Source organism: Anomaloglossus baeobatrachus, chromosome 3, assembly GCF_048569485.1.
Source record: "Anomaloglossus baeobatrachus isolate aAnoBae1 chromosome 3, aAnoBae1.hap1, whole genome shotgun sequence".
In the NCBI taxonomy this organism is placed as follows: domain Eukaryota; kingdom Metazoa; phylum Chordata; class Amphibia; order Anura; family Aromobatidae; genus Anomaloglossus; species Anomaloglossus baeobatrachus.
This window is the reverse complement of record NC_134355.1, coordinates 478315828-478342956: the sequence shown is the minus strand read 5'-3', so window position 1 is coordinate 478342956 and position 27129 is coordinate 478315828. Positions and strand designations below refer to the sequence as shown.

At 39.9% G+C, this 27129-nt stretch overlaps 1 protein-coding gene across 1 annotated transcript in view; it reads left to right on the top strand.

Annotated features, from left to right (window-relative positions):
* The window catches only part of NAALADL2 (N-acetylated alpha-linked acidic dipeptidase like 2), a 937508-nt gene that overhangs the window by 456317 nt on the left and 454062 nt on the right, over positions 1–27129 (top strand). Inside the window, exon 6 of the mRNA XM_075341533.1 lies at positions 14158–14298. Coding sequence (XP_075197648.1) covers positions 14158–14298 — 141 coding nt within the window. The remainder of the gene's footprint in view (positions 1–14157; positions 14299–27129) is intronic.

Genomic DNA, 27129 nt, shown 5'->3' with positions numbered 1-27129 from the left:
CCATAATACAAATTCTAACAGTCTATTCAGTAGGACTAACAGCTGTGTATCCAACAGACGTCTGCACAACACAACGTATAAGGCAAGAAATCCCACTTATTAAACCTGACAGGGCAGGGATGAGGTGAGAGTGATGGGGTGCTACGCCAGATGACCTTGCCTCCACAGTCACCAGACCTGAACCCAATTGAGACGGTTTTTGGTGAACTGGGCCGCAGAATGAAGCCAAAAGTGACCAACAAGTGCTAAGCATCTCTGGGAACTCCTTCAAGACTGTTGGAAGACCATTTCCGGTGACTACCTCTTGAAGCTCATCATGAGAATGCCAAGAGTGTGCAAAGCAGTAATCAAAGCAAAAGGTGGCTACTTTGAAGAACCTAGAATATAAGACATATTTTCAGTTGTTTCACATTTTTTTGTTAGATATTTCATTCCACATGTGTTAATTCATAGTTTTGATGCCTTCAATCTACAATTTTCAGAGTCATGAAAATAAAGAATGAGAAGGTGTGTCCAAACTTTTGGTCTGCACTGTATGTAGAGTAGACAAGGTTGCCATACATAAAGCCACCTTTTACATCACAGTCTAAAGGCTGCTTTACATCTTACAATTTCTCGTGCGATCGCATTTGTGATCGCATCCGCCCCCATAGTTTGTGCGGCACGGGCAATTTCTTGTCACACAATCCTGTAACCCCCATCACACTAACTTACCTTCCAAACAACTTCGCTGTGGGCGGTGAACATCCACTTCCTGAAGGCGTCACAGCGACGTCACACAGCGGCCGGCCAATAGAAGCGGAGGGGTGGAGATGAGCGGGACGTAAACATCCCGCCCACCTTCTTCCTTCAGCATTGCCGGCGGACGCAGGTAGGCTGTGTTCATCGTTCCCGGGGTGTCACACAGACCGATGTGTGCTGCCTCAGGTACGATGAACAACATGACGTGCGATTTTTAGAAAATGAGTGACGTGTCAGCGATGAACAAGAAGGTGAGTATTTCTGATCGTTCATTGCTGTCACACGCTACAATATCACTAACAAGGCCGGATGTGCGTCAGTTACGACGTGACCCCGCTGACATCTCGTTAGATATATCGTAGCATGTAAAGCCCGCTTAAGGGATAAAACAAGTGCACATGTCTTTACAAATTGAATGGGACCTGAATATGTAGGTAGAATAAAGCAAGCACATGCCACTGTACTCAGGTGCAAGTGTACATATCTAATATTAGACTAATAGGAGAAACAAAATATTTCCAACAATATATACACTTTAGAAAGTAAACAATTCTGTTTCTATTTCAGAAATTTGTATTTTTTTTTCTCTAAAAAATTAAATAAAATAGTAAATATGGGATCAGGAAATTTAAGTAGAATCACATTTCAAAAGAAAGGATACAATGCAACATGCACTGGACAAGTAGCAAAGGCGCTACAGAGGTGAGTAAGGGGAGACTGTGCATTGATGGTGGCTATTAGTGAGCAGTGAGGAGAATGTTATTTTTTTGTATATCTTTTAAATCTTTCGACGGTCCTCTACAGTTCAGCAAAATGGCTGCCACCTTACAGAAATCACAGTGAATTATAAAAAAATCTGTATTCATGATAACATGAATATTTGTAAACTTCCATTTGAATAATTTTGTAGAGCTCTACTCAGATGTATACATTTGTTATATTTTTATAATAGTTATTTGGTTATGTAATAATTGTGTTTTTATTCATGCACAATATAAAAGATTGGCCGGATATGACAATTTCAATGGGGCTACATTTTAGTCGTTAAAGTTTGCTAATACTAAGAGTACATTAGCTACATTGACTTAACACTGAAAATCCCACCTAGTGCTCCAAAATTGTTAAAATGGTTCAGTATAACCTTCACCTTTAATAACCTTTCAATATTATATAATGTAAGCTAAAGGACACTGTTTAATTAACATATTTCTAAATATTAGAAATATGGACATGTTGGTAAATCTTGATCAGTATGGGTTCCAGCTGCTGATTTCTAATATTGTGAAATTTAAAAAAAAACAACAAAAAAAATATTTCTATACTTTTATATTTTTTTACAAAGCAGTTTCATTATTGTTAATGTAAAATATGTTGTTGCAAGAGGACAAAAGCTAATTCTTTCATTTGCTCTTTATTCTTACTGACTCAAATATATACATTAAAAAAATTGGCATCTAAATAATACATTTTTTTTCCAAGGCACAAATTTCTGAGGCTTTCAAGCTGAAGAGATCCAATTTTTCCACAGTGGAAGCTTTTATTCTGGAAAATATCATATAGAATTCTAATTCCTGCACAGATTTTTCCAGGACAAATTGTAGGCTATATCATATTTTCAAATGAAATGTACTGACTGTTTTCCATCAGTGATGCTAATGACTTCATAATGTTGGTCGACCTATTTAAAATCTTTAAAAGGAATTTTAACATCTAATTTTTCAAGGCAATTTTTTCAAGGAATAATATATTCTTTTATATCTTATTATTTCTACTTTTGTTTTTATTTTGAAATAACATTTTAGAAGTTGAAGAATAAATGACAATTATGAGGGCAGGGCCATTAGAATAATTCTTATGTCACCAGAATACCCCTTTAAAGTATAGGTGCAGTTCCCCATCCTCACAATATTTGTTATTCAATGTAATGCTGGAGCTTCATCTTGGAGCTCTCCCTAACTTTAGCACCATGCTGTTGGTAACAGCCATCCTCTTGATAATATCTGCTTCCTTGCAGTCTGAGAACAGGTGGTGCGACGGGGCATGGTCTACTCCGTGCTGTTACCAACATCCAGCACCCTGATAATACCTGTTTTCCTGAAGCCCAAAAACAGGGGGTGTGGCCAAACCCCACCATGCTTCATGCTCTTGAACTGCAGGGAAACAGGTATTTTCAGGGGGCAGGCTGTTACAAACATCATGAAATGGGACAAGCTCCCTATTGTATGATGTCCCAGATGAAAGTGGGTGCCCCAAAGAGCAACTCCAGCATCACACTGAATATCAAGTACTGTGAAAGTGGTAAACAGCACTGTTGATATCGTCTTTCTAGTTTGAGCGCATGGCCATTTGAATAATTTTTTATCTCCTCAGGTTACCCATTTAAGTAAAACTTGGACTTTGCAATACAATATTTTTAAGCTCTTCCTGACAGGCCTAAAACAACTTTAATGTTGTTCTTCAGAACATGATTAAGACCTGAGGCGTCGAAACGCGTTGTTCTGCTGCCATCCGACTGATATGTTGTACCTGCTGGAATTTTAATATGCATTGGCACAATAAAATGGATTTTTTATTTTCTCATTCCTGGCGCTGGAACTCTTTTTCTTTTCTAAATATCTATCCTTACACTTTAATTAATTTTAGAATGATCTTTGTTAGACATTTCCCTAAACTTCTCCCTATCCAGCTAATCTGTGTATAGCTAATATGTGTATTTGTCACTGCACTTGCACTTCCTGTGATTTGAGGAGTGTCATCATGATGCAAAAGGAGGCTGGGGCTGCACTCACTCTCTTGAAGTGTCTATCTTGCCTTCTGGAGCCGGAAGTCACCAGGGGGTGGTGCTGCCATTACTTACTAGTTTCTTGAATTACCAAACCATCTGAAGATGTCCTCAACCCATGTTGAGAGACAATGTAAGATATGTGAGTGCAGCACCAGGACTCTGCTCCTATCTGCACTGGCATTGCACATTTTCTGTGAAAGAAAATGTCATCAGGGGCCAACGATAGAAGCAGTGAGTGACACCAGTGCCACCTCACAGCTTCCAGTACTGCCCTTAAATTAATCATCATAAGAGGGCTGCACTGGTGTCACTCATTACTTTTATCTCTACCCTCTAATGATGTTTTCTTTTGCAGAAGCAATAGTGGCAGAAATAGGAGCAGAGTGTTGGTGCTGTCTTCACTCACATCTAACTGCATCTGTTAGCATAGATGCAGAACACTTTCAGAGGGGGCAGCAATGAAATATCTAGTAAGTACTGTAACTGCAGAACTAACCCCTGGTGCCATCCTGTTCCATTTATGGATTAAAAAGATAGAAAGAAAGAAATGTGTACTGTAATCTATAATTAAGATACGTACAAAAATATTTATTTTTTATTTTTTGGTATTTTTGTTCATATCATAAAAATCATTAAAAGTTAAAAATATATGTTATTTTCCTATTGGTGACTGTGTAATTTCAAACTATAACTTCTGTAGTTTCATTAAATAATACATGAACATTAGCCCCTATCAATAGATTTCCTCCTCTTTTGTATTGGAGCATCTAATGAGCATGTGAAAAGGTAAATATGATGGGAGTATGGTCTTCTGTAACATTGCCAATTCTGAATAAGAGAACCTATGTTATAACTAGTGATGGGTGAATCCGCAAATATCCAGGATCAACAGGTCCAATGAGATTTTAAAAAAAAAAATTTGGGCACAGAATTAATTTTGTATATTTGCCCGGACGCCAATCCCCATATATGTCTATAGGGACACGAATCATGCTTTTTAAAAAGATGGCAGACAGGTCAGAAAGTATTAGAGCAGGCGCATTAAATTTACCATTCCCTGTGCGTCTCTAACAAAACTTCCAGGGCCACTCATTATCTCTCATGCATATGCACTGCTTCCCCCACCCACCAGCAGTTCTGGTGTCTGTGATTGGTTGCAGTGAGACCACACCCCACCTTGCATGACAGCGGTGTCTGACTGCTTTCTGAACCACAAAAAGAGGAATTAAATTTTCGACAAAACATTCACAGAAACAAAAGGCAACAATGTTTACCTGCCCAGGCCATAGGAATAAATGCACAAACAGGATTCAGTAAAACCCACTGATAAAGATGAAGGCAACAGGTGCAAAAAACTGATGGAGCAACCACCCACACACTATCAATCCTTGGAGGGGGTGATTGTTTAGTATTAAAATTGCACACAAATGGCTTGTATTGGGTGCTGTTCACATGTGTCTGACTGCTTGGAATCACAGAGGCTGTGTGCATTTCTATCGTGGTGTAAAAATAAATTAAAAAATAAAACAAAATTGATGTAGGGTCCCCCAGATTATGATACTCAGCACAGATAAAGCATATGGCTACAAGATTCTGCCCCCATGTGCTTATCTTGTCTGTGTATTAAAATAAGGGGAACTCCGTTTGGCTTTTGTAAAATTATTTACATGAATAATTCTTAAAAACAGCATGCGATCTCCAAAAATTTTGATGCCCAGCCATTTTAAAGCCGACAGCTGGGGACTGGTATTCTCAGGCTTGGGAGGATCATGGGTAATGGGCCCCCTAACCTAAAAATAGTAGCCTGAAGCTGCCAAGAATTGCCATGTTCATTAGAAGTGACAATTCTGGCACTATACCTGGCTCATCCTGATTGCCCTGAAGCGGTGATATCAGGGGTTAATGACAGATCACAGCTGCAACTAAGCCATAGATTAGTAATGGGAGATGTCTATGAGACCCCCGACCATTACTAATTTGTAAGTGAAAAGAAATAGACACAAACACCAAAAAAATCCTTTATTTAAAATGTAATACAAAAAACACACCCTCTTTCACTTCTTTATTAACTCCCAAACTCCCAGTTCTGATATAATCCACTTGAGATACCATAAAGATTATGGTTCTGCTACATACATACTGAAGTCACAGCACATTTCCACACACTGCGGCTTCAGAGACTGACAGGGCCGCAACGATGTGCGGTGACTTCACTCATTTTCGGTCACAGCTTGAGGTTCTCAAGGTACCTCACCTGTGACCTCAGATAAACTGACCACAGGAAACTCATTAAACTCAGTGACCTCACTATGCATTATGATGTGGTTTTGATGCATTTTTTTGCCCCAAGATTCAGATTTGGTGTATAAAGTTCAGCTCTAAATCTGCATTTCTTGGCAAAAAAGTCTGAGTTTAATGAGGTCACCTGAGGTCAGTTTCCCTGCGGTCACAGGTAGGGTACCATGGGAACCTCCAGCTGTGACCGCATATAAACTGAGTAATATTATTGTTCTTTGCTACAGCTCAGTCAGTCTCAGCTTGATGCTCACAGTGGACAAGTTCTGTGGCCGCATGCTGTGACTTCAGTGTGTAGCAAAGCTGGAATCGTTGTGGGACCCTGTTTGGATTGCATTTGAACTGGGTGTTTGGGGATAATAAAGAAGTGAAAGAGGGTGGGTTTTTGCATATCAGGGATTAATGACAGCATTGAGCTTTCATTAACCCCTCATTTTACCCTGCTTGACACCGTATCAAAGCAATCGGGATGAGCCATGTAAAATGCCATGGATGTGTCAATTCTGAGCGGCTGCAGGCTGCTATTTTTAGGTTGGCGGGGCAATAACCATGAGACTCTCCAGCCTGAGAATATAAGCGCCCTGCTGTCGGTTTTATTACAGTTGGGTATCAAAATTGGGGAGAATGCACCCCACTTTTTAATTATTTTTTAAAATAATTAAAAAAATCTGCATGGCGTACCTCTTATTTTGATACACAGCAAAGATAAGCAAACAGCTGGTTGCCGCAGCCTGTAGCCATTTGCATTATCCATGCTGGATATCAAAATATGGGGGGACGCTATGCCAATTTATTTATTTATTTTTTTAACCAAAATAGTGACGCACACATCATGTGTGATTACAAGTAGTGAGACATGCTTTCACACAGGGTGGGGGTGCAGTCTGATTGCAACCAATCAGAGATGCTGGGACTGCCGGTGAGCAGGGGGGAAGCAGTGAATATGTTTGAAGGTAATGAGAAGCCCCAGAAGTAACGTTACAGCAGCATTGGAGACTGGTAAGTATAACACGCCTGCTTTCTTCCTATTTTCTTTGTTTTCCTTTTTTTTTCATCTACCCGGATAGTTTCCTGAGAACGCCAGGCCCGGGTCGTTGCATAGATACTTTACAATCCAAGCAGTGAGACATGCTGTCACACAGAGGGTGGGGGTGTGGTCTAACTTTAACCAATCAGAGACGCTGGGACTGACGGTGAGCAGGGGGAAGCAGTGAATATGTATTAGGGTAATAAGCAGCCCCAGAAGTAGTGTTACAGCAGCATTGGAGACTGGTAAGTATAAAGGAGCCTGCTTTCTTCCTATTTTCTTTGTTTTCCTTTTTTTTTTTCAACTACCCGGATAGTTTCCTGAGAACGCCAGGTCCGGGTCGTTGCATAGATACTTTACAGTCCAAGCAGTGAGACATGCTGTCACACAGAGGGTGGGGGTGCGGTCTAACTGCAACCAATCAGAGACGCTGGGACTGACGGTGAGCAGGGGGAAGCAGTGAATATGTATTAGGGTAATAAGCCGCCCCAGAAGTAGTGTTACAGCAGCATTGGAGACTGGTAAGTGTAATGCGCCTGCTTTCTTCCTAGTTTCTTTGTTTTTCCTTTTTTTTTCAACTACCTGGATAGTTCCCTGAGAACGTCGGGCCCGGGGTTGTTGCACAGATACTTTACAGTCTAGGTTAACCCATCACTATTTATAAAGAGCTTTGCTGACAACTGTCCCTTAAAGGGCAAGAAGAATAAGTCTAAAATTCACCTGGTGGCCAGTGAGAAAATGGCAAGATTACTAATTTTATTTTTTAATAAAGATTGTGATTTTTTTAAAAAAATCACAATATTAAAAAAATGTATACAGCTAACACACAAAAAATTTTTTAAATGATAGGTCTTTTTTGATGATTGCTTGCCTTTAAAAGTTTATTTTTTCACCTGAGAAATACATTTATCGAGATAAAATTGTTATTGTTATGTTGAGGGTACCTCTTTTTGTCTGGTTCCTGTATATTAAGCCCACACTGTGTATTAATTTATAATAGTACAATTTAAATCCTAAGCTTTTTATAATTAGCTGAATGTTTTATAGAATCTGTTTAAGCACACAAATATGCAAAATGAGCCATAGATGTTAATGTTTGACCATCCCAAAAGTTGTGCAGTATGGGAGCATGTCATGATGAAGACACATTGTAGCTCTGGACAACATATTTTATTATAGTTTATAGTATGCAATTAAATATTCAAAATAACTAATAAAATATAACAAAAAATGGAAACATATCAACTTTACAGAGCTTGTCACTACTACCATGCCTTACACTGGATGAATATATGTTATAATTGCTACACCATGTTACTGTTAGTAGGCTGTAATAATCACACTAGGAAAGGAAGTGAGAACAAAATTAATGTAATTCATAGCAATAGTGTTACTTATTCTCTACTTTTGTTTCACACTATGTTTCTTAAAGTAGAATTGTATGAAACCTTTTTTAATGCAAAAAAAGAATATAGAGCTAGCAAATAAACCAGAAATGATTTTGCTTTGCAATGGAATATCATTCTTGCTAGTATCTCTTGCATTATAGTTGTTAAAAAACTAGTAATTAGAATGGAGATTTTCATGACAATTCCCCATTTTCGTGGTAAATCAACATGGATTACTAAAAGCGAGCAAAAGGACCACCGATATTATAGTAAAGCACATCCAAAAGGATTTTAGATTTCATGCTTCACAGTTTAATCTGACACTTAGTTTGCTAAAATTGATTTCCTATTCTCAAAATATGTTCACATTTATCAGTATAATTTGAGATCTAGCAAATTTTCAAGAAAATGCAATGGACCATTTTAAATCTTATGAGCAGCACACTGTTTTTTACTATATTTTAAAGGCAAAAAAATAAAATGTATTTGGCATTAAATTGAGCAAGGAAACAAACATTACTCCATGTGCCAAGTTATAATTTGGTACAAACAGATACTAACCTGCATTTTTGTTTCTTTTTTTGTGCAGTATACTCCTACTTACCCTGGCAGCAGAAACAAGGGCAAATGTTTACTTTTCAGATTAATCCATTAAAAGACAAAGGACAGTAATTTCCTCTCAAAGAGGTACAATCAATTCTGTTTCACAGTTTTAGGCTATGTGCGCACGTTGCATTTTTTTCCGCTGAAACGCTGCGTTTTGAACGGCAGCGTTTTCAGTGCCAAATTGCAGGCGTACAGCTTCCCCAGCAAAGTCTATGAGAAAGCCGAAAAATCAATGCATACGTTGCGTTTGCAAACGTAGCGTTTTGGATGCCCAATATCGCTGCGGAAAAAAAAGCAGCATGTCACTTCTTTTGTGCGTTGTAGCTGCGTTCTCCACCCATTGAAATCAATGACGTGGGTCAAAATGCAACCAAAATGCACTTGGACTGCATTTTTGTTGTGTTCCCCATGCTTTTTTGACAAGCAAAACGTAGGTCTTCAATGTCGATCAATCTCTGTCTGTGGATGTCGGTGAAACTCCCTCTCTCTCTGTCAGTCGGTCTCTTTCTCTGTCTGTCACTCTCTCTGTCCATGCTGGTCAGTCTCTCACCCTCTCTCATACTCACCGATCCCCGATTACCATTGCGGTGCTGCACAGCTGTCACACTGCTCCGGCGGCGTTTCCTCTTTTGAAAATGCCGGCCGCTCATTAATCCAGCTAGTATTCACTGCTTTCCCCGCCCACCCGTGTCTATGATTGGTTGCAGTTAGTCACCCCCCCACACTGGGTGACAGCTGTCTCACTGCAACCAATCACAGCCACAGGTGGGCGGGTCTTTGTCATGCAGTAAAATAAATAAATAAATAATTAAAAACAAAACAACGTGCGGTCCCCCAATTTGGATACCAGCCAGGGTAAAGTCACATGGCTGAAGGCTGGTATTCTCAGAATGGGGAGCTCCACATTATGGGGAGCCCCCCAGCCTAACAATATCAGCCAGCAGCCGCCCGGAATTGATGCATCCTTTAGATGCCACAGTCCCGGGACTCTACCTGGCTCATCCCAAATTGCCCTGGTGTGGTGACAATCGAGGTAATAAGGAGTTAATAGCAGCAGCCCATAGCTGCCACTAAGTCCTAGGTTAATCATGGCAGGCGTCTCCCCAAGATACCTTCCCTGAATAACCTGTAAGTTAAAGAAAATAAACACACACATCCAAAAAATCCTTTATTTGGAATAAAAGACAAAAAAACCCCTCTTTCACCACTTTATTGAAATCCTCAAATACCCCACCAGATCCGATGTAATTCAAAGAGGTCCAACGACGCTCTCAGATCTGCTACATGGAGCTGACAAGAGCGGTCACAGACCAGACCGCTCTATCAGCTCAACGCAGCAACTGAAGTGAGCCGCGTGATCAGCGATGAAGTCACAGGTGAGTTGCGGTCTCGGGTGGAGGACTCCAGCTAGCCGTGGGTAACCTGAGTGACGGCAGCGCTAATCGCGGTGCTCACTTCAGTCACTCAGGGGATTAGCGGTCCCTGGTGAGTCCGTCACGGATGACCGCTAATCAGGACGCCACACACAGACAGAGCCGCGGTATGACAATGAAGTCGGGTGAAGTTCACCCGAGTTCATTCTCATCGCGACTCTGTTTGTGTCTGCTGTCAGCGGGCATGTAGCAGAGCTGAATTGCCGGGGGAACGCACTGTCAAAAATGCATCCGAAACGCATGCAAAATGCATGGAAAAAGCTTCCAAAATGCATGCGTTGTGGATGCACTTTTTTTTACAAAAGTTGTGTCCAGTCTGCCAGAGGGTGCGTTCTTTTCTGCACTGTAGAGAACGCAACATGCGCACATATCCTTAAGGTTGAAAGAAGAACAGTCCCTTGGCTTCAATTATAACCTAACATGTTGATCTAGAGGAAGGCAAAAACCCTGTGAAGCAGATGTTAATTGCCTCATATTATTAGAAATATTGTGTCCCTACTCACATATGGCAATCAGACTAGTTCCCTGGATTAACGCCCCATCATGGAATCTAATAACCATGCCTGTAATATATTTTTCAAAAAAAACATCCAGGCCCTCCTTTTTTGTGAATCATCCATTACAGCATCATGTGGCACAGAGTTCCATAGTCTTACTGCTTGCTCAGTAAAGAATCACCATTTGTGATGGTGATTAAACTTTTATTCATCTAGACAGAGGATTCCTCCAAATCATCATTGCAGGCCTAGGTGTAAGAATAGGTTACAAAGATTTTTATGCTATCTAATTACCATATTTTTTTTGTTTTATAAGATGCACCAGAATATAAGACACCCCCCCAAAAAAATGGGGTCCGCCTTATTCTCCGGTGGTGTCTTAACGGAGGTGGGTAGCAGCGGTGGTGGAGTGAGGTCACAGGAGGCAGGGGCAGTGCTGGAGTAAGGCGATGCTGCAGGCACTGTGGTGGGGACTGTGCTGGCTGTGGGCACCATGCTTGCTTTGTGGAGCATGGCGGTGCGGCTGGCATCACAGATGCTCTGTCGGCAGTGTGATCTTCAAATAAATGGAGCCCAGAGCCAGCACATGCACAAATTGAGCTCTCAGCTCAATGACAAGCTGAGATGTCATTTGTTTCCACGCCACGTCCGAGGCCCATGTTCCTTAAGTCTGCTGCTGGGAGTTCAATGAGCTGGATGCAGAGCGTGCGCAGATGAGATCTTGAGCCGAGTGCTCCATCTTTGCACTGGCCAACTCCGGGCACTATTATTTGAAGCCTACACCGCCAAGAGACCATCTGGGACACCCGCTGCACTGGCATCCTCCACACAGCCCGCACGTCAGCCAGCACAGCCCCCACAACAGCCAGCACAGCACCCCACAGCCAGCACAGTGCCCATTCTTCACCTCCCAGTAAGCTACATTTGCATTATAAGACGCAGCTCTCATTTTCCTCCCAAAGGTTTGGGAGGAAAACTGCATCTTATAATCTGATAAATATGGTATATATTTGTAAATTATAATAAGATCACCTCTAATCCAAACTGAAAAACTCCAAGTAGTATAACTTTCCTTGGTGATGTAGTCCACCCAATCCCTTAAACCTCTCACGACATATGACATACATGCACGTCATATGTCATGTTCTTGCCTTTGTTTGTATAGCCCAAGCGATCGGATGATTGAAGGTTACCTAATAGGGACTATTAAATACTGATAAAAGTAAAAACGTTTTTACAATATAAAAAACACAAGTTTAATTAACCCCCATTTTACTAAATTAAAATAAAACAATAAAATAATAACAAATAACAAATACACATATTTCATATCACTGCATTTGTATAAGTTTGATCCATCAAAATATAAAAGAAATGAATACAATTGGTTAACAGCCTAATGAAAAAAAAATCAAAATGCCAGAATTATTATTTTCTGGCAGTCACAACAGTGCAATAAAATGCAATAAGAGGCGAGCGAAGCATCGTTTTACCTCAAAATAGTATCAGTAAAAAAAAATACAGCTTATGGTGCAAATAGAAAGCCCCCTCACAGTCCCATATCCAAAAAGATTAAATTGTTACAACTCTAGGAAAATTGTGACAAAAGCGACATTTTTTTATTTTTTTTAATAAATTTTCAATTATTTCACCAATTAAATAAAAAAATATAGGTTTGGTATCTTCGGAATCGTACCAACCTGAAGAATCATTGTCAGGTCAATTTGACCATATAGTGAACATGGTAAATAAAAAAAATAAGTTTGAAATTGCACTTTTTTGCAATTTCAAGGCACTTTGAATTTATTTCCCATTTTCTAGTACGCTATGTGGTAGAATGAATAGTATCAGTTTTATCACACAGCAAAGTATCACAGATATAAGTTTTGAAGTAATGTGCAATTACCATGCTTACTGCAGGAATATCCACCAGGGCTGGTGCCCATGAAATGAATGTTCATTTCTCTACCATAAGCCATCTTCAAAAGTGTTTCAGAGAATTTGCCAGTACATCCAAACGGGCTCACATCTACAGACCACGAGTAACTCAACATCCAGCATCTTTATCTCCAAGATTGTTTGAGACCAGCCACCCAGACAGCTACTGCAACAATTGTTTTGCATAACTAAAGAATTCCAGCACATACTGTAAAAATCCATCTCAATTAACCTCTTCTGCATGCTGTGATCCTCATCAGGGAATCCACCTGACTGTAGTTCGTCATCCTAACTTGAGTTGGCAAATGCTCCCATTTAATGGTATCTGGCATGTTTGAGTGGTGTTCGCTTTATGGATGAATCCCGGTCTTCACTGTAGGAGGCAGATGGCAGAATGCATATAAGCCGTCGTTTTGGTGAAAGTTTGCTGATGTCAATGTTGTGAATCGAGTGGCTTTTAGAGGTGGTGGGGGTGTTGCATGGTCAGGCTTATGTTATGGACAACTAATTCAGGTGCTTTTTATTGAAGCCATATTGAATTCACGAAGATACTGGGATGAGATCCTGAGGCCCATTGTCGTGTCATTAATGCACGACCCTCACAGCATGCTGAATTATGATAATGTACTTCTCACGTTGCATGAATCTGTATACAATTCCTGGAAGCTGAAAACTTCCCACTTCTTGCATGGCCAACATATTCACTGAACATGTCACCCATTAAGTATATTTGGGATGCTCTGGATCAATGTATACACCAGCAAGTTCAACTTCCTTACAATATCCAGCAACTTCGCATAGCCATTGAAGAGAATTGGACCAACATTCCACAGGCCACAATCAACAACCTGATCAACTCTATGCAAAATAGATGCATTGCACTGCATGAGGCAAATGACGATGCCACCAAATACTGACTGGTCTTCTGACCCCTTCAGACCCTACAAATACTGTAAAACTACATATTTTTATTGTGTCCAGCCTAAGGCACACCTATGGAATAATCATGCTGTCTAATCAGCATCTTGTTATGCCACATTTGTGAGGTGGATGGATTATCTCAGCAAAGGAGAAGTGCTCATTAATAAAGATGAAGACAAACTTGTGAAGTGTGTGAGAGTAAAAGTCCTTCTGTGTTCAATGAAAGAGTTGTTGATCTTTGTGTTCAGCTCTTGAGACTTGGGAGCAAAAACAAAAGTGTTACAATTATATTTTTGTTCAGTTTATATAAAAACGTATAAGATGTGAGTATGTGTATGTGTATGTATATATATATATATATATATATATATATTCAAATGAGACTAGGACTCACAAACAATTATTTGGCAGGGAAGGGGTTACACAATATTTTAAAAACAATTTCCTCATGAAGACAGATGCTTTCTCATCCTTGTGGGAATTTAAAACAATTTGAATGTGTTCTATGTGCATTTCTTCTATTTAGATGGAAACTCCTGGGAAATTAAACCAAATGTGACATCCTTGTTGGTGCAGCCTGTAACTATATCACTTCTAAGAAGATTATTTACTTGGACAGAGAAAACAAAGGCAGATCAGTGTGTTCCTATTAAAGTCTCAGAAAAAGGTAATACCTTTTTAAGTTCAATCTGGAATGTTAAAGTATAATCGTCATTTTCATTTTTATTTCATAAATCAATAGCACATATGAAAATAAGCAACTTTGTAATACAGTGGAACCTCGGTTTACGAATAACTTGGTGTGCGAGTATTTCGCTATACGAGCAAAGCTTGCTGCAAATTTTGTAACTCAGTATATGAGCAATCTTTTCTGTACAAGCAAACACTCAGCGCACACACTTCCGGTTCTGTACTTTCACCGGGCTCTGACCCGCTCTTGCAGTCCGCAAAAACACACACAAACACACACACAAACACACACAAACATGCACGCACACACACATATTATGCTCACCTTACCTTCTGTTTCATCGCCGGCCTCCTGGTTCTTGTAGTCCGCTGTTACAGGATGTGTGTCGGGTAACCATCGCGACGATGGAGGAACTTCCGCTGTCAGCTGCTTCTCAAAGGCAGCGCGCTGACCAATCAGAGGCAAGCAGCTCATGCCTTTGACGTCAGCGCTCTAGCAACAGAAGCTCCAACATCGTTCGCGATAGTTACCCAATACACATCCTGTACCGGTGGATTACAAGAACCAAGTGGCCAGCGAGGGAACGGAAGGTAAGGTGAGCATAATATGTGTGTGTACGTGTGTTTGTGAATGTGTGGAATGGCACAATAGGGGACCAGGATGGGACATTGAACAAGTTGTGGAATTAATTGTCTGAGCTTGCATTATTTCCTTTGGAAAATTTTAACTTGGTTTACAAGCACATTCCCAGAACGGATTGTTCTCGTAAACCAAAGTTTCACTGTATATCTTATCAGACAGATTTGCTTCTCTCTCTACCAGAATTGATCAGTCGATATCAAAATTCTCAATTCTGAGGTTGTCTTTATTCAGTGAAGGCTTTCCCATTACTGAGATAAGAAATGTCAGATGTTACTGAGGAGTTTCTATGAAGATAGAAAAGAGAGTAGGGGCAGAGCTCTGCCTTCAACTCCTTCTTCTGCCCCTTGCTCCTTCGTCCTCCCTCTTCCATCTACATACAATCTCATCAGTTAGGGGTGCTTCACACACAGCGAGCTCACTGCCGAGATCGCTGCTGAGTCACGCTTTTTGTGACGCAGCAGTGACCTCATTAGCGATCTCGCTGTGTGTGACAATGAGCAGCGATCTGGCCCCTGCTGCGAGATCGCTGCTCGTTACACACAGCCCTGGTTCGTTTTCTTCAAAGCCGCTCTCCTGCTGTGACACACAGATCGCTGTGTGTGACAGCAAGAGAGCGACAAATGAAGCGAGCAGGGAGCAGGAGCCGGCGTCTGACAGCTGAGGTAAGCTGTATCCAAGATAAACATCGGGTAACCAAGGTGGTTACCCGATATTTACCTTAGTTACCAGCCTCTGCAGCTCTCACGCTGCCTATGCTGCCGGCTCCGGCTCTCTGCACATGTAGCTGCTGTACACATCGGGTTAATTAACCCGATGTGTACAGCAGCTAGGAGAGCAAGGAGCCAGCGCTAAGCAGTGTGCGCGGCTCCCTGCTCTCTGCACATGTAGCTGCATTACACATCGGGTTAATTAACCCGATGTGTACTGTAGCTAGGAGAGCAAGGAGCCAGCGCTCAGTGTGCGCGGCTCCCTGCTCCCTGCTCACACTGGTAACTAATGTAAACATCGGGTAACCATACCCGATGTTTACCTTAGTTACCAGTCTCCGCAGCTTCCAGACGGCGGCTCCGTGCAAGCGCAGCGTCGCTTGCACGTCGCTGCTGGCTGGGGGCTGTTCACTGGTCGCTGGTGAGATCTGCCTGTTTGACAGCTCACCAGCGACCATGTAGCGATGCAGCAGCGATCCTGACCAGGTCAGATCGCTGGTCGGATCGCTGCTGCATCGCTAAGTGTGAAGGTACCCTAACATCTGCCATGTCCTATCTCACTAATGGGAAAGTTTTCACTGAATACAGAATTTTGATAACGACTGATCAATTTTAGCAGAGAAAAAAAGTAAATTTGTCTGATATGATATATTACAAAGTTGCTTATTTTCATGTCTATTATTGATTTGTTCAATAAAAATGAAAACTGTTTATTTAAGGCAAAACAATCTGTTGTAATCTTACTGTATGATAAGAAATAATAATTTTTAATCTGTATAGTCGTTTTATAAAATCTTGATCAGGAAAATCACATGCTTCCTCACACTGGAGAAAAATCAACAGTTCATTGGCTCCAACAAAGAAAATATTTTGTACCACATGAGAAAACGAAGGGCCTAATTGCCAACTTTGAAAAAAGACTGCGAGTCGGCATTGATGCATCAGTAGGTAGTACTCAGTTTTAATCTTCAGGAGTTCACAGCTCAGTGGCTGATTTGTTCTGGTGGCTTAAACTGTGTACTCTCCTATACTGTAACACTAGCCAGAAGATGTACAACAGTAACTGGACAAGCTAGATCATAACTTACAGGGCTAGATTTAAAATAACCTGTAAGCACTGCTCAAGCTCAAATACACTGCAGGACTGCAGCAGCAATATTAATAATACTAATAAAGTTTATTTTTATAGCGCCAACATATTCCGCAGCACTTTACAATCAAGTGGGGCTTGAAGAGAAAAAAACAAAATAAAGTAACACATAGTTCAGCAGCCACAATAGGAATGAGGGCCCTGCTCGCAAGCTTAAAATCTGTTTTGGAAATAGGGGGACACAAAAGGTAAAACGGGCTTGTAGTGTTTGGTCCAGCCATCTTTATGATAAATTATGGATTTCATATAAAGTTGAATGATCCAGTTATTAGACAGTAACATTTTAAGTGCACTTATGTGCTATTGGTTGTTTGGAGGATGTGAGGACAGAAATAGGAGAGAGAAGGTTATGAGTAGCATTTAGAAGACAGGAGAAAGGGTGGTAACATGTTTACATTAGTGAATTAGGATGATGAGCTTGTCTGAAGAGATTTGTTTTTAATGCACTCTTAAAAACTCTGGAGCTGGATATTAGTCACATTTTTGGGGGTAATGAATTCCAGAAAACTAGTGCAGCACGAGAAAAGTCTTGGAAACAGAGGTGTGAGGTTTGGATTATGGAGGATGTTAGTCTAAGATTATTTGAGAATTGAAGGGGGTGGGTAGGATGGTGGACAGAGATGAGAGATTAAATATAGTATGGTTCAGAACTGTGGAGAGCTTTGGGAGAGAGAAATATAAGTTTGGATTGTATTCTGTAGCTGATAGGTAGCCAGTGTAAAGACTGGCACAATGTGGAGGTGTCAGTGAAGCGGCTGGACGGGCATACAACCCTGGCTGCTGTGCTCAGGATGGATTGGAGAGGAGAAAGTTTGGTTAGAGGGAGACCGATCAAAGTTTCAATAGTCAAGATGAGAATGAATAAGAGCGACAGACAGGGTTTCTGCAGCTTCAAAGTTCAGAAATGGTCGGATTCTGGAAATGTTTTTAAGATGCAAGTGACATGATTGAGTGAGTGATTGTATGTGGGGAATGAAGGAAAGTTCTGTGTCAAATATAACAAAGGCAGTGAGCATGCCACTTGGGAGTAATGATTGAATCATCAAAGGTAATTGAGATGTGGGGTGTAGGTTGGATAGTAGAGGGAGAAAACACAAGAATCAGACAGATAACCCCTGGTATTTTGTAATAATTCTGCAGTGATGTTATGAGATGATGTGTAAAATGGGTGTCATCAGCATAGAGATGATACTGGAAACCAAATCTGCTTTTAGTTTGTCTAATATGGGCGGTGTATAGAGAAAAGAGGAGGGGACCCAAGAGTGAGATTTGGGGAACCCTAAAGGTGAGGGGGAAAGGAGTCAAAGCCAGCAAAGGAAACAGTGAAGGAGGAGTCAGAAAGATAGGACAGCAGGCAACAGCAGTGTCCTTGAGGCCGATGCATGGTAAGGAAGAGTTGGTGATCCACAGTATCGAAAGCGGTGGAGAGATCTAAGAGAAACAATAGGGAGTCGTGGATTTTGCTGTTAATAGATCATTGGAGACTTTGGTAAGGGCCATTTCAGTTCAGTGTAACAAGCAGAAACCAGATTGTAAGGGATCTAGAAGCGAGTTTTCAGAAAGATAGCAGATTAGCCGAGAGTGGACCAAGCGGTCCAGGGGCTTAGAGATAAAGGGAAGATTAGAGACCGGTCTGTAGTTAACAGCAAGGTTACGTAGGTAGTGACAGCTGGGAAGAGAGTCTGAAGGAGATGTGGAGGAATAGGGTCACTGGTGCAGGTTGTCAGGTGAGAAGATGTGAGGAGCCTGGTCACTTCTTCTGTGACAGGTTTGAATATAGAAAAGTGAGCTGGAGGGGAGGGGATCTAGGCTCTAAGGGGATTTTTCAAATATGTCCTGATTGATGTGGTTAATTTTTTGCAAGAAGAAAGTGGCCAAATCATTAGAGCTGAGGTTGGTGACCCGGGTCTGTACTTTAGAGCTCAGGAGGGAGTGGAAGGTTTCATAGAGTCATTTAGGATTATTGGATAGTTATTTAATGAGGGTGTTAAAGTTGACTTGTTTGGCCAGATAAAGAGCAGAGTTATAGGATTTGAGCATGAACTTATAGGGGATGAAGTCTTCTGCTGAAAAATAGTTGCTCCACAGATGCTCTGCACACCATAAATAGCGCTGGCAGAAACGTATTTGATGTATGTGCCAGGGTTGTCGCTGCGTATGCATTTATTTTTGCGTGCAGCTAGTGCAGCTTCATCCAGGGCACTCTGCAATGTATTATTATAATGTGGCAATGCAGAGTCTGCACAGGAGAGGGAGGAGATGGGAGATAAAGATGGTAGCATATTGTTCATAAGCAGCTGGGTATTGATGGCTCTTAGATTTATGTATATGTGATATTTGGTTAAAGTAATATGTAACCTACACAAAAAGAATCTAACAATAAAATTATAAGTCCCTCAGTTCTGTAAAACAAGAGCATTTGTAATCAAATAAAAATTGCAAGGTTGTGTTTGTTTACAAGCAATGTTTCAATCTTAACCATTATTGAAGGCAAGACAAGTCCTTTATTAGCTAAATAAACTATCGATAAGGAACAATTGATCATTTCTTTATTTGCAGTTTGTATAATAATTGTATTTATTTAAATATTCATTGGCTTATGTTTCTTTCATTAAAACCACTTGCAAATATGGTGGAACCACCGCAGATTTTTTTTTACTCTATAGCAAATACAAAAATCAGAGATAAAATACAAACCATCATTAGTGATCAGCAATCCCGAACATAGTGGTCGTGTACACAATCCTGATCACGCGCTTTCCTGGGAAGCTCGTGTTACAGATCGGGTCCAGATCAGGTTGAAGGGCTGTAAAAAAAAAAAAAAAGCACATTATTAAAAAACATTGTCATTGTATTTACAGGTCTTGCCGACTCTGTCTCTCGGTTAAGAGAAAAACTTTCCATGACGTTATGGCCATGGGACCAGTCAGGTGTGAATGTTGTATTACCTCATTGGTTACAGACTGGTCACATGTTTATGATGTCATCAAAGGTCCTGTTACCTGATTGGCACTGTGCGAGTGTCGCATCACTGCGCACAACCTCCCTGACAGGAGCAGATCAGCTGCATATATTTCCATGCACCTGAGGTGCTCCTGTCCTGGTCCTGAATGTTCATGTAAAAATGGAGACCCTTCAAGATGGAGACTGTCAGATCAACAATAAAGATGCTATTCCTGGGATATTTTATGGCTGTCCTGGAGTTATAGGACCCATACTATCATGTGCCTATACACGTGGATTATCAAAAATTCCTCAGAGTGGCCTTAAACATAAAAGGGATGATACGACTTTTCCAGTACAGAGCCCTCTCCTTCGGGTTGTCAGTAGCTCCGCGCATCTTCATCAAGCAGATAGCTGAAGTAATGGCCCATCTACGGGAGAGAAACACGATGATTTTCTAATTGTGGATGCATTTTATCATCAATGCAAAATCCAAATACAGGAAGTCTGCACCACCATGGAAAATCTGGGTTCTCTAAAAAAAAAAAATCAAGACTAGAGCCATGCAGGATACAAGTGTTCTGGGATTCATTCTAGATTCCAACACTCAGGAGTGTTGTCTTCCACAGGACAAGGTAGTAAAGCTCTACAACCAAGTCTTAAGAGCATTTAGGTAACCCTTTATGCTACTTAGGCAGGCTATGTCTCTCCTGGGGTCATTAACCTTTGCATCCCGGCAATTTCCTGGGGTCAGATGCATACCAGAGAATTGCAGGGGAATATTCTGGAAAGGGAGGTGACTGTGAAGGGACAGTTATCAGTGGAGTTAAGGATAAAATCATCAATGATTTGGCTCCTTTACTGGTGGAAGAACACAATAAATCTATCAAGGGGTATAGCCTGGTGGAATTCAGTCTCAAGGTTTGTTACTATGGACACAAGCCACTGTGGCTGGGGGGACCATCTAGTCGAAGGGGAGTGGTCAGAAAAAGAGAAACCGGCCTCATCAAACCTAAAGGAATTGATGGCAGTATAGCACATGATGATATGCTTTCTACCCCTGGTAATTGGTTGCCATGTATGAATTCTCTAGGACAAATCAGTAACAGTGCCTACATCAACCACCAGTGGGAACACGTTAAGGGGCCCTGTTAGGGACAACCGTGCGTATATTTTAATTGGTATAGAGGAACACATATGGTCACTGACTACCTTACACATCAAAAGAGAAGAAAACTACGAGGCGGATTTTTTGAGCTGCAATCAGCTAAAACGGGGGAATGAGTTCTGAGTCAGTTCGTGTTTACCAAGATAAAGTAAGAAAATTCTGTTCTCTAAACCTGAGCGCATCCTCATGTAGTAGATTACTTCCTGAAGAGTCTGGTGTACACCTTTCCTCCAGTAAAAATTGTTCCAGCAGTTCTGAGAAAGATCAGGGAAGATTGAGCAAGGATCATCCTGATAGCACCCTTTTGGCCCAAAAGACCATGATTTTCCTAGCTAAGGGGGATGTCCATCTCCGACCCAGACATTCCGGATCTTTTCTCACAGGGATCAGTCAAACATCCTCAAGTTTCTAACCTTCATCTAACGGCATGGAATTTGACAGGTTATTGCCAGAGCATAAAGGTTTTCCCCCTAATCTGGTCACAACTTTACTCCACAGTAGAAAACCGGTAACTACCAATATTGATTCCAGAATCTGGAATAGATTTTTGTTTACTTCAGGAGTTCCACTGAGTGATGAGGTCCCCATTGGCTCCATCTTGGAGTTCCTGCAGAAGGCAACAGACTTAGGGCTTTCCACTAGTACCTTGAAAGTCCCGGTGTCAGCACTTGATGCTTTATATAACTATCATATGGCACATAACCGCTGGGTTGCTCGGTTTATTAGGGTTCACTTTAGGGTAAAGCCTATAGTTAGACCTAGAAAGGCTCTGTGGGATCTAAATATGGTACCGTCAGCACTGACCGAACCTCCCTTTGAACCTGTGGTGGCTGCACCAATTAAGCTGCTTTCGCTCAAAGCTATCCTTTTAGTAGCATTAACATCAGCCAATAGGGTAAGTGATATCCAGGCCCTGTGAGCGGATCCTCCTTTTACTCAGATTTTAGAAGATGGAGTCTCTTTGAGACCGGACAAGCGTATCTCCCAAAGGTAGCATCCATGTTCCATAGGTTTCAGGAGGTGGTTCTCCCATCCTTCTGCAACAGCTCCAGGAATCAGAAGGAGGAGAAGTTACATACTCTAGACATCCGGAGATGCCTGATAAAATATCTAGAGGCCACAGAGTCTTGGAGAGTAGATAGGTCCTTATTTGTTAACTTTCAAGGCCAGGGGAAGAGATGTAGGGGATCTAAATCTACACTGGCTAGGTGGATTAGAGAAGCCATTAGTTTAGCCTACACTGCTGCAGGCAGGTCAGGCCCTGAGGGTTTGAAGGTTCAATCCAAAAAAGCCGTGGCAACCTCCTAAGGGAAGTCCGATGTGTCCATCGAACGCATTTGTAAGGCAGCAACATGGTCTTCTGCCTCTACCTTCTATAAACACTACTTGCTAGATCTATCGTCCTCTTCTGATCTTACTTTTGGCAGAAGGGTTCTACAGCCTGTGGTTCCTCACTAAAAAATTCTCTGTATTTCTCTGTGTGGTGCTGTCATGGGTGGTTGGAAAAATATGTAATTACTTACCGGTAATGTGTTTTTTGGAAACCATGACAGCGCCCGTATATTCCCTCCCTTCACGTATGGGGTGGTTTTCTCTGTTTGTTTTTTAAATATACACACATGTATATATGTATATGTAATATAATAATGGACACAGTGTTTATAGAGTTTATTGGTTGTTTGGTGTAGGCTTAAGTTAATGATTTCTATTTGGAGGTCCTCTCATGCTCTGTAATCCAAAGGTATTCAGTAGATTTCCTGTCCTTGAAGGCCAGATCCCTTTTCTTTGTGCTGTCATGGGTTCTGAAAAAACACATTAATGGTAATTAGTTACTTATTTGTGGCTATATTTTTAAGAAATCTTTTTTACAAAGGTATATAATTTGTTTTCCCCACTTCATCTTGAAAAACCATATGTTTTTAAAAAATACTTACACTTGTGAATTTTACAAAGTCAGAATTCTCAGCTGATAAACATTATTTTGTGTCATATATGTGATATTAACAGATATTGACCAGATTTTTCTGAATTTAATTGACATAAAGAAAATCTCTGAATGAAAGTATGCAAATTTTTGAACTAGCAACTTAGCGAAAACAGTGCATTATTAACATAAACTGAATAGCAAAAAATTGTATTTGATTCTAGTGCAAGGTTAGGCAAAAAAAACCTGATTATGCCTAGATAAATAATGTCTTCTAAACAGAATCCGCATAAATAATGAAAATAAAAACCTGATAAATAAATTTATTGTCCAGATAAATTGATGTACATGTAATTTATTAAAGCAAAATATTTTGTACAACATATCTGAACAAAAAGTAATTGTGTATACTTACAAACATAGTAGAAAACTTTCTCTGACACCTTTAAATTCTTCTCATCTTTGCTAATAGTTAATTCCACTAACATATTTTAGCTAACAAAGTTATTTTACTATCACTTTTGATGAAGCTAATTGAAAATTGCTACTGTTGTTAACATGGTTGCTGCTCAGCATTATTGCCAAATTATAGCTGTCACTCTAAATTTAGTTTGGCAAGTTTTACATAAAAAAAAAAGTTAAAATTTTAGTAGGCCAACAGTTGCCTCAAAATGCACTTGAGTTATATGTTTATTTTTTTTTCATGTGGCACAATAGTAATGCCCTAGTATAAACTTATGTGCATTTATAGTATAGTAATCAACATTTGCAGACAGAGAACCAGGAACGGGTTTATCATACATTGCTGGACAACCAAGGCAATGATTGAATCATTTCAGCTGGAATTACTAGAATTAAAGCCCTGGGCTCTCCCTGCTAATGCCTCCAGCATACATTTATTTCTTTCTCTCAACAGAGATCTATCTTTATGTACTCTTTAATTTGATCTCAGCTTTCTACTAGGAAAACATCTGTAATGTTTCCAGGTCTGTGCCTTAGGGCACTCATTCTCTAGATGAATGAGAGGTTTATTTTTGTGAAAAAGACAAAGCAACAAAACAGTGATATCAACAGATCAGAATCAGAAAGAAGAATTTAAAATTAGGTATAAAAAAATGGGTGTTTGGTTTTTGATGAGAACACTAGCCCATACGTTGTGTAATAATGTTAGCAGAAAGGTTTGTTCTAGCCCAATTTTAGTACGTCTGGCATTATTGACTGTAAACTAGCTGGGGAATTATTTTTGCTTAATCTGTCATCAGTGATGACTTACCGTGGAGCAAATATCAGTTGGGTACCAGGAAACTCTAAACAAGGCAGCTGGAGGAAACCTGTGTGAAATATATTATTTTTATTTATTTAACCAAGAATCAATTGATTGAAATGACACCTATTGATATGTCCTTTTTTGGCATATAAAGCTTGTAGTGTGTGGTCCTCTTATTCATGGCCCCATTTATGAGCCTTCAGAAAGCCTCTGTTGATTTGCATCTTTTTAATCTAGTTTCTTTCTCGAGACTGTGTCTTGGCACTTGATAAGGAGAAGATCCCATCTGATGGCCTAACTTGTTATACTTTCATTAATTAACAGTTATTTAGGATGCTTGGGTAAATTATGTCTTAAGACTATTTCCACGATTAATCAAAACTAGAGCTTTATACACAAATTCTTCATAAAGTGAAGTATAATGTCCAACATGTATTACCGTAAGTGGTTTACCTTTTAATGAATTACATGCCTTTTTCAATTGGTGTGCACCACCGCAAGAAATATTTTCCAGTCAAAGACAGAGACACATTTCTTTTGCAATTTACACCACTTTTATTTTGTAAGATAATGAATTTCTTGGATAAGTTACATCATGTCAATCAAAAATAAACTCCAACTACTTTTCATAAGTTTGGTAGAGGAGACAAGGACTGGCTTAAAATGTCAAAATAAAGAAAACAAAAAACACTTAAGCAGACTTTATTAGCACCATATTTTTTCTAAAGAAATGGAAAGTATTTCTGTTAATGAATATAATTTATTTTAAAAAGTAATTATTAATGATGAGGAGCACTAAAATGCTTTGGTACTCATTACTCAACTTAAGCAAATCGGAATGCTCGGATGCTTGTCTCGAGTAACATGCACAATGAAAGTCAAAGGGAAACTTGAGCATTTTTTTGGAAGGCCATTCAAGGAGGTCTGGAAGGCATAGAAATCACTGAAATGAATTGAAAAAGTGCTCAAATGGAATGAGCACAGAATGGGGAAGATGTCAGGACACATCTCTGACAAGATTATTCCCAGCAGCAACCTGGTAGTCAGAGTATTACATCACTGACAAAAAAAATACAAAATCAGGGAAAACAGGTATTTTACAGAAAAAAAAGTTAGTAAACAATTTTCTTGTATAATGACTTGTATATACAAAAACATGAGAAAAAAACAAGCCTAATCCACCCCTTACGCTATGTTCCCACGTAGCAGTTTTGCTCTATTTTTGTACTTTCTCATTCCTTACAATGGTGAAAAAAACATTTAGTGATAAATAGAATTTTAACATTTTACTGCCTCTTTTAGACATGTAGTGTCTAGGACATGGTCAGACACATCCTGTTTAAGTTATGAAGGAGAATTTCACAAAGCCTATGCAGGAACTGACAAAAATTAGAAGTAAGAGGCAATACGATATTCCCTGTATTAAACATAAAGTAGGGTATCATACACATTTTGTTAACCCCTTCACAAGCATTGAAGTACCTGTATGTCCAAGCCATGTCTGTCACTTTAATGCAGGATCAGCTGGTATGCTGATCCACCCATGCCTAGTTAAATCCTGCTGGTATTCTCTGACAGCAGGATTTAATGTGCTCCGGCTGGGTTCATGCCATTCCCCACTTTCAGTGGCAGCCTTGTGATGTGGTCATGTTATGTCGATGAGTTATCATGATAGTTGAGGGTTAAGCTAAGGACCCCTGTCACTGTCATGACTAAGTTCCTGAGAATGCCAGCTGAGCGCCAGCATTTACAGATCATCAGCATATCTGCTTTTCAGAGGGATGCTGAAGCAATATTCTAAAAAGCAGAAGTAATCGGACAGTGTAGTCTTCATGTCCCCTACGAGAGCTGGTAAAAATAAATAAAAGGTAAAAAATATACAATTAAAAAATATAAAAAAACACAAAGGTTTAAATCATTCCTTTTGCCCCATTGAAAATGAAACTATAAAACAATACACATACCAGTATATGGTATTGCAGCTTTAAGAAGTATCCAACCTATCAAAATATAAAGTAAATGATTCTGATCTGTAAAGGATGTAGTGATAAAAAAAATGAAAACACCAGAAATCCCTTTTTTAGTCAACGCAACATTGCAATAAAATGTAATAATACATGATTTAAACATTGCATCTACCCAAAAATTGTATATTTAGAAACATGAGCTCAAGACACAAAAAATAAGCCATAACACAGCCCAAGATCCTAAAAAATGAGAATGCTATGGGTCTCAGAAAATGTCAACAAAAGTGCAATATTTTGTTTTACAAATTTCAGAATTTTTAGATAAAAGGAAAACTATAAGTTTTTGGTATCTATGAACTCTTACTGACGTGGGGAATTATTTTGCCAGGTCAGTTTTACGATATCGTGAACATGGTAAATAAAAAAAACAAATGGGTATTTGCACTTTTTTTGCAATTTCACCATACTTGGAATTGTTTTTCCATTTTTCAGTACAATATGTGGCAGAGTGAATAGTGTCATTCAAAGCTACAACTTGCCCCACAAAAAAAATTCTCTCATTTGGCTATATTGACGTAAAAATAAAAAAGTTATGGCTCTTAGAAGATGGGAAGTAAGAATGCAAAATAATCGGGTGGTGAAAGGGTTAAAATTTTCCCATTATTAGAACTGGTACACTCATAAAGCCTATGCATTAAATGCAAGGACTGCCAAAAATTAGAGGAAAGAACTGCAATACAGCCAGCAAGAGACATAGAAGAGAGACTGATTCAATTCTGGTACAATAATACAACAAATGTGACTTGGAAACTGGCAAAGCCTATGCATTTAGTGTGAGGCCTAGCTAATATTACAAGGAGGCATTGCAATACATCCAGCAATAGATGTAAAAGATGGACTCTGACTCAATTTTGGTACAATTTTAAAAACATTCTGACTGCTAAACATAGAAAGCCTTTGCACTCAGTGAGAGACTATTGCGAGGAAGGGAGGATCCAAAAGAGACCCACTTACGCCCTCATGAAGCGACTGGATGGTG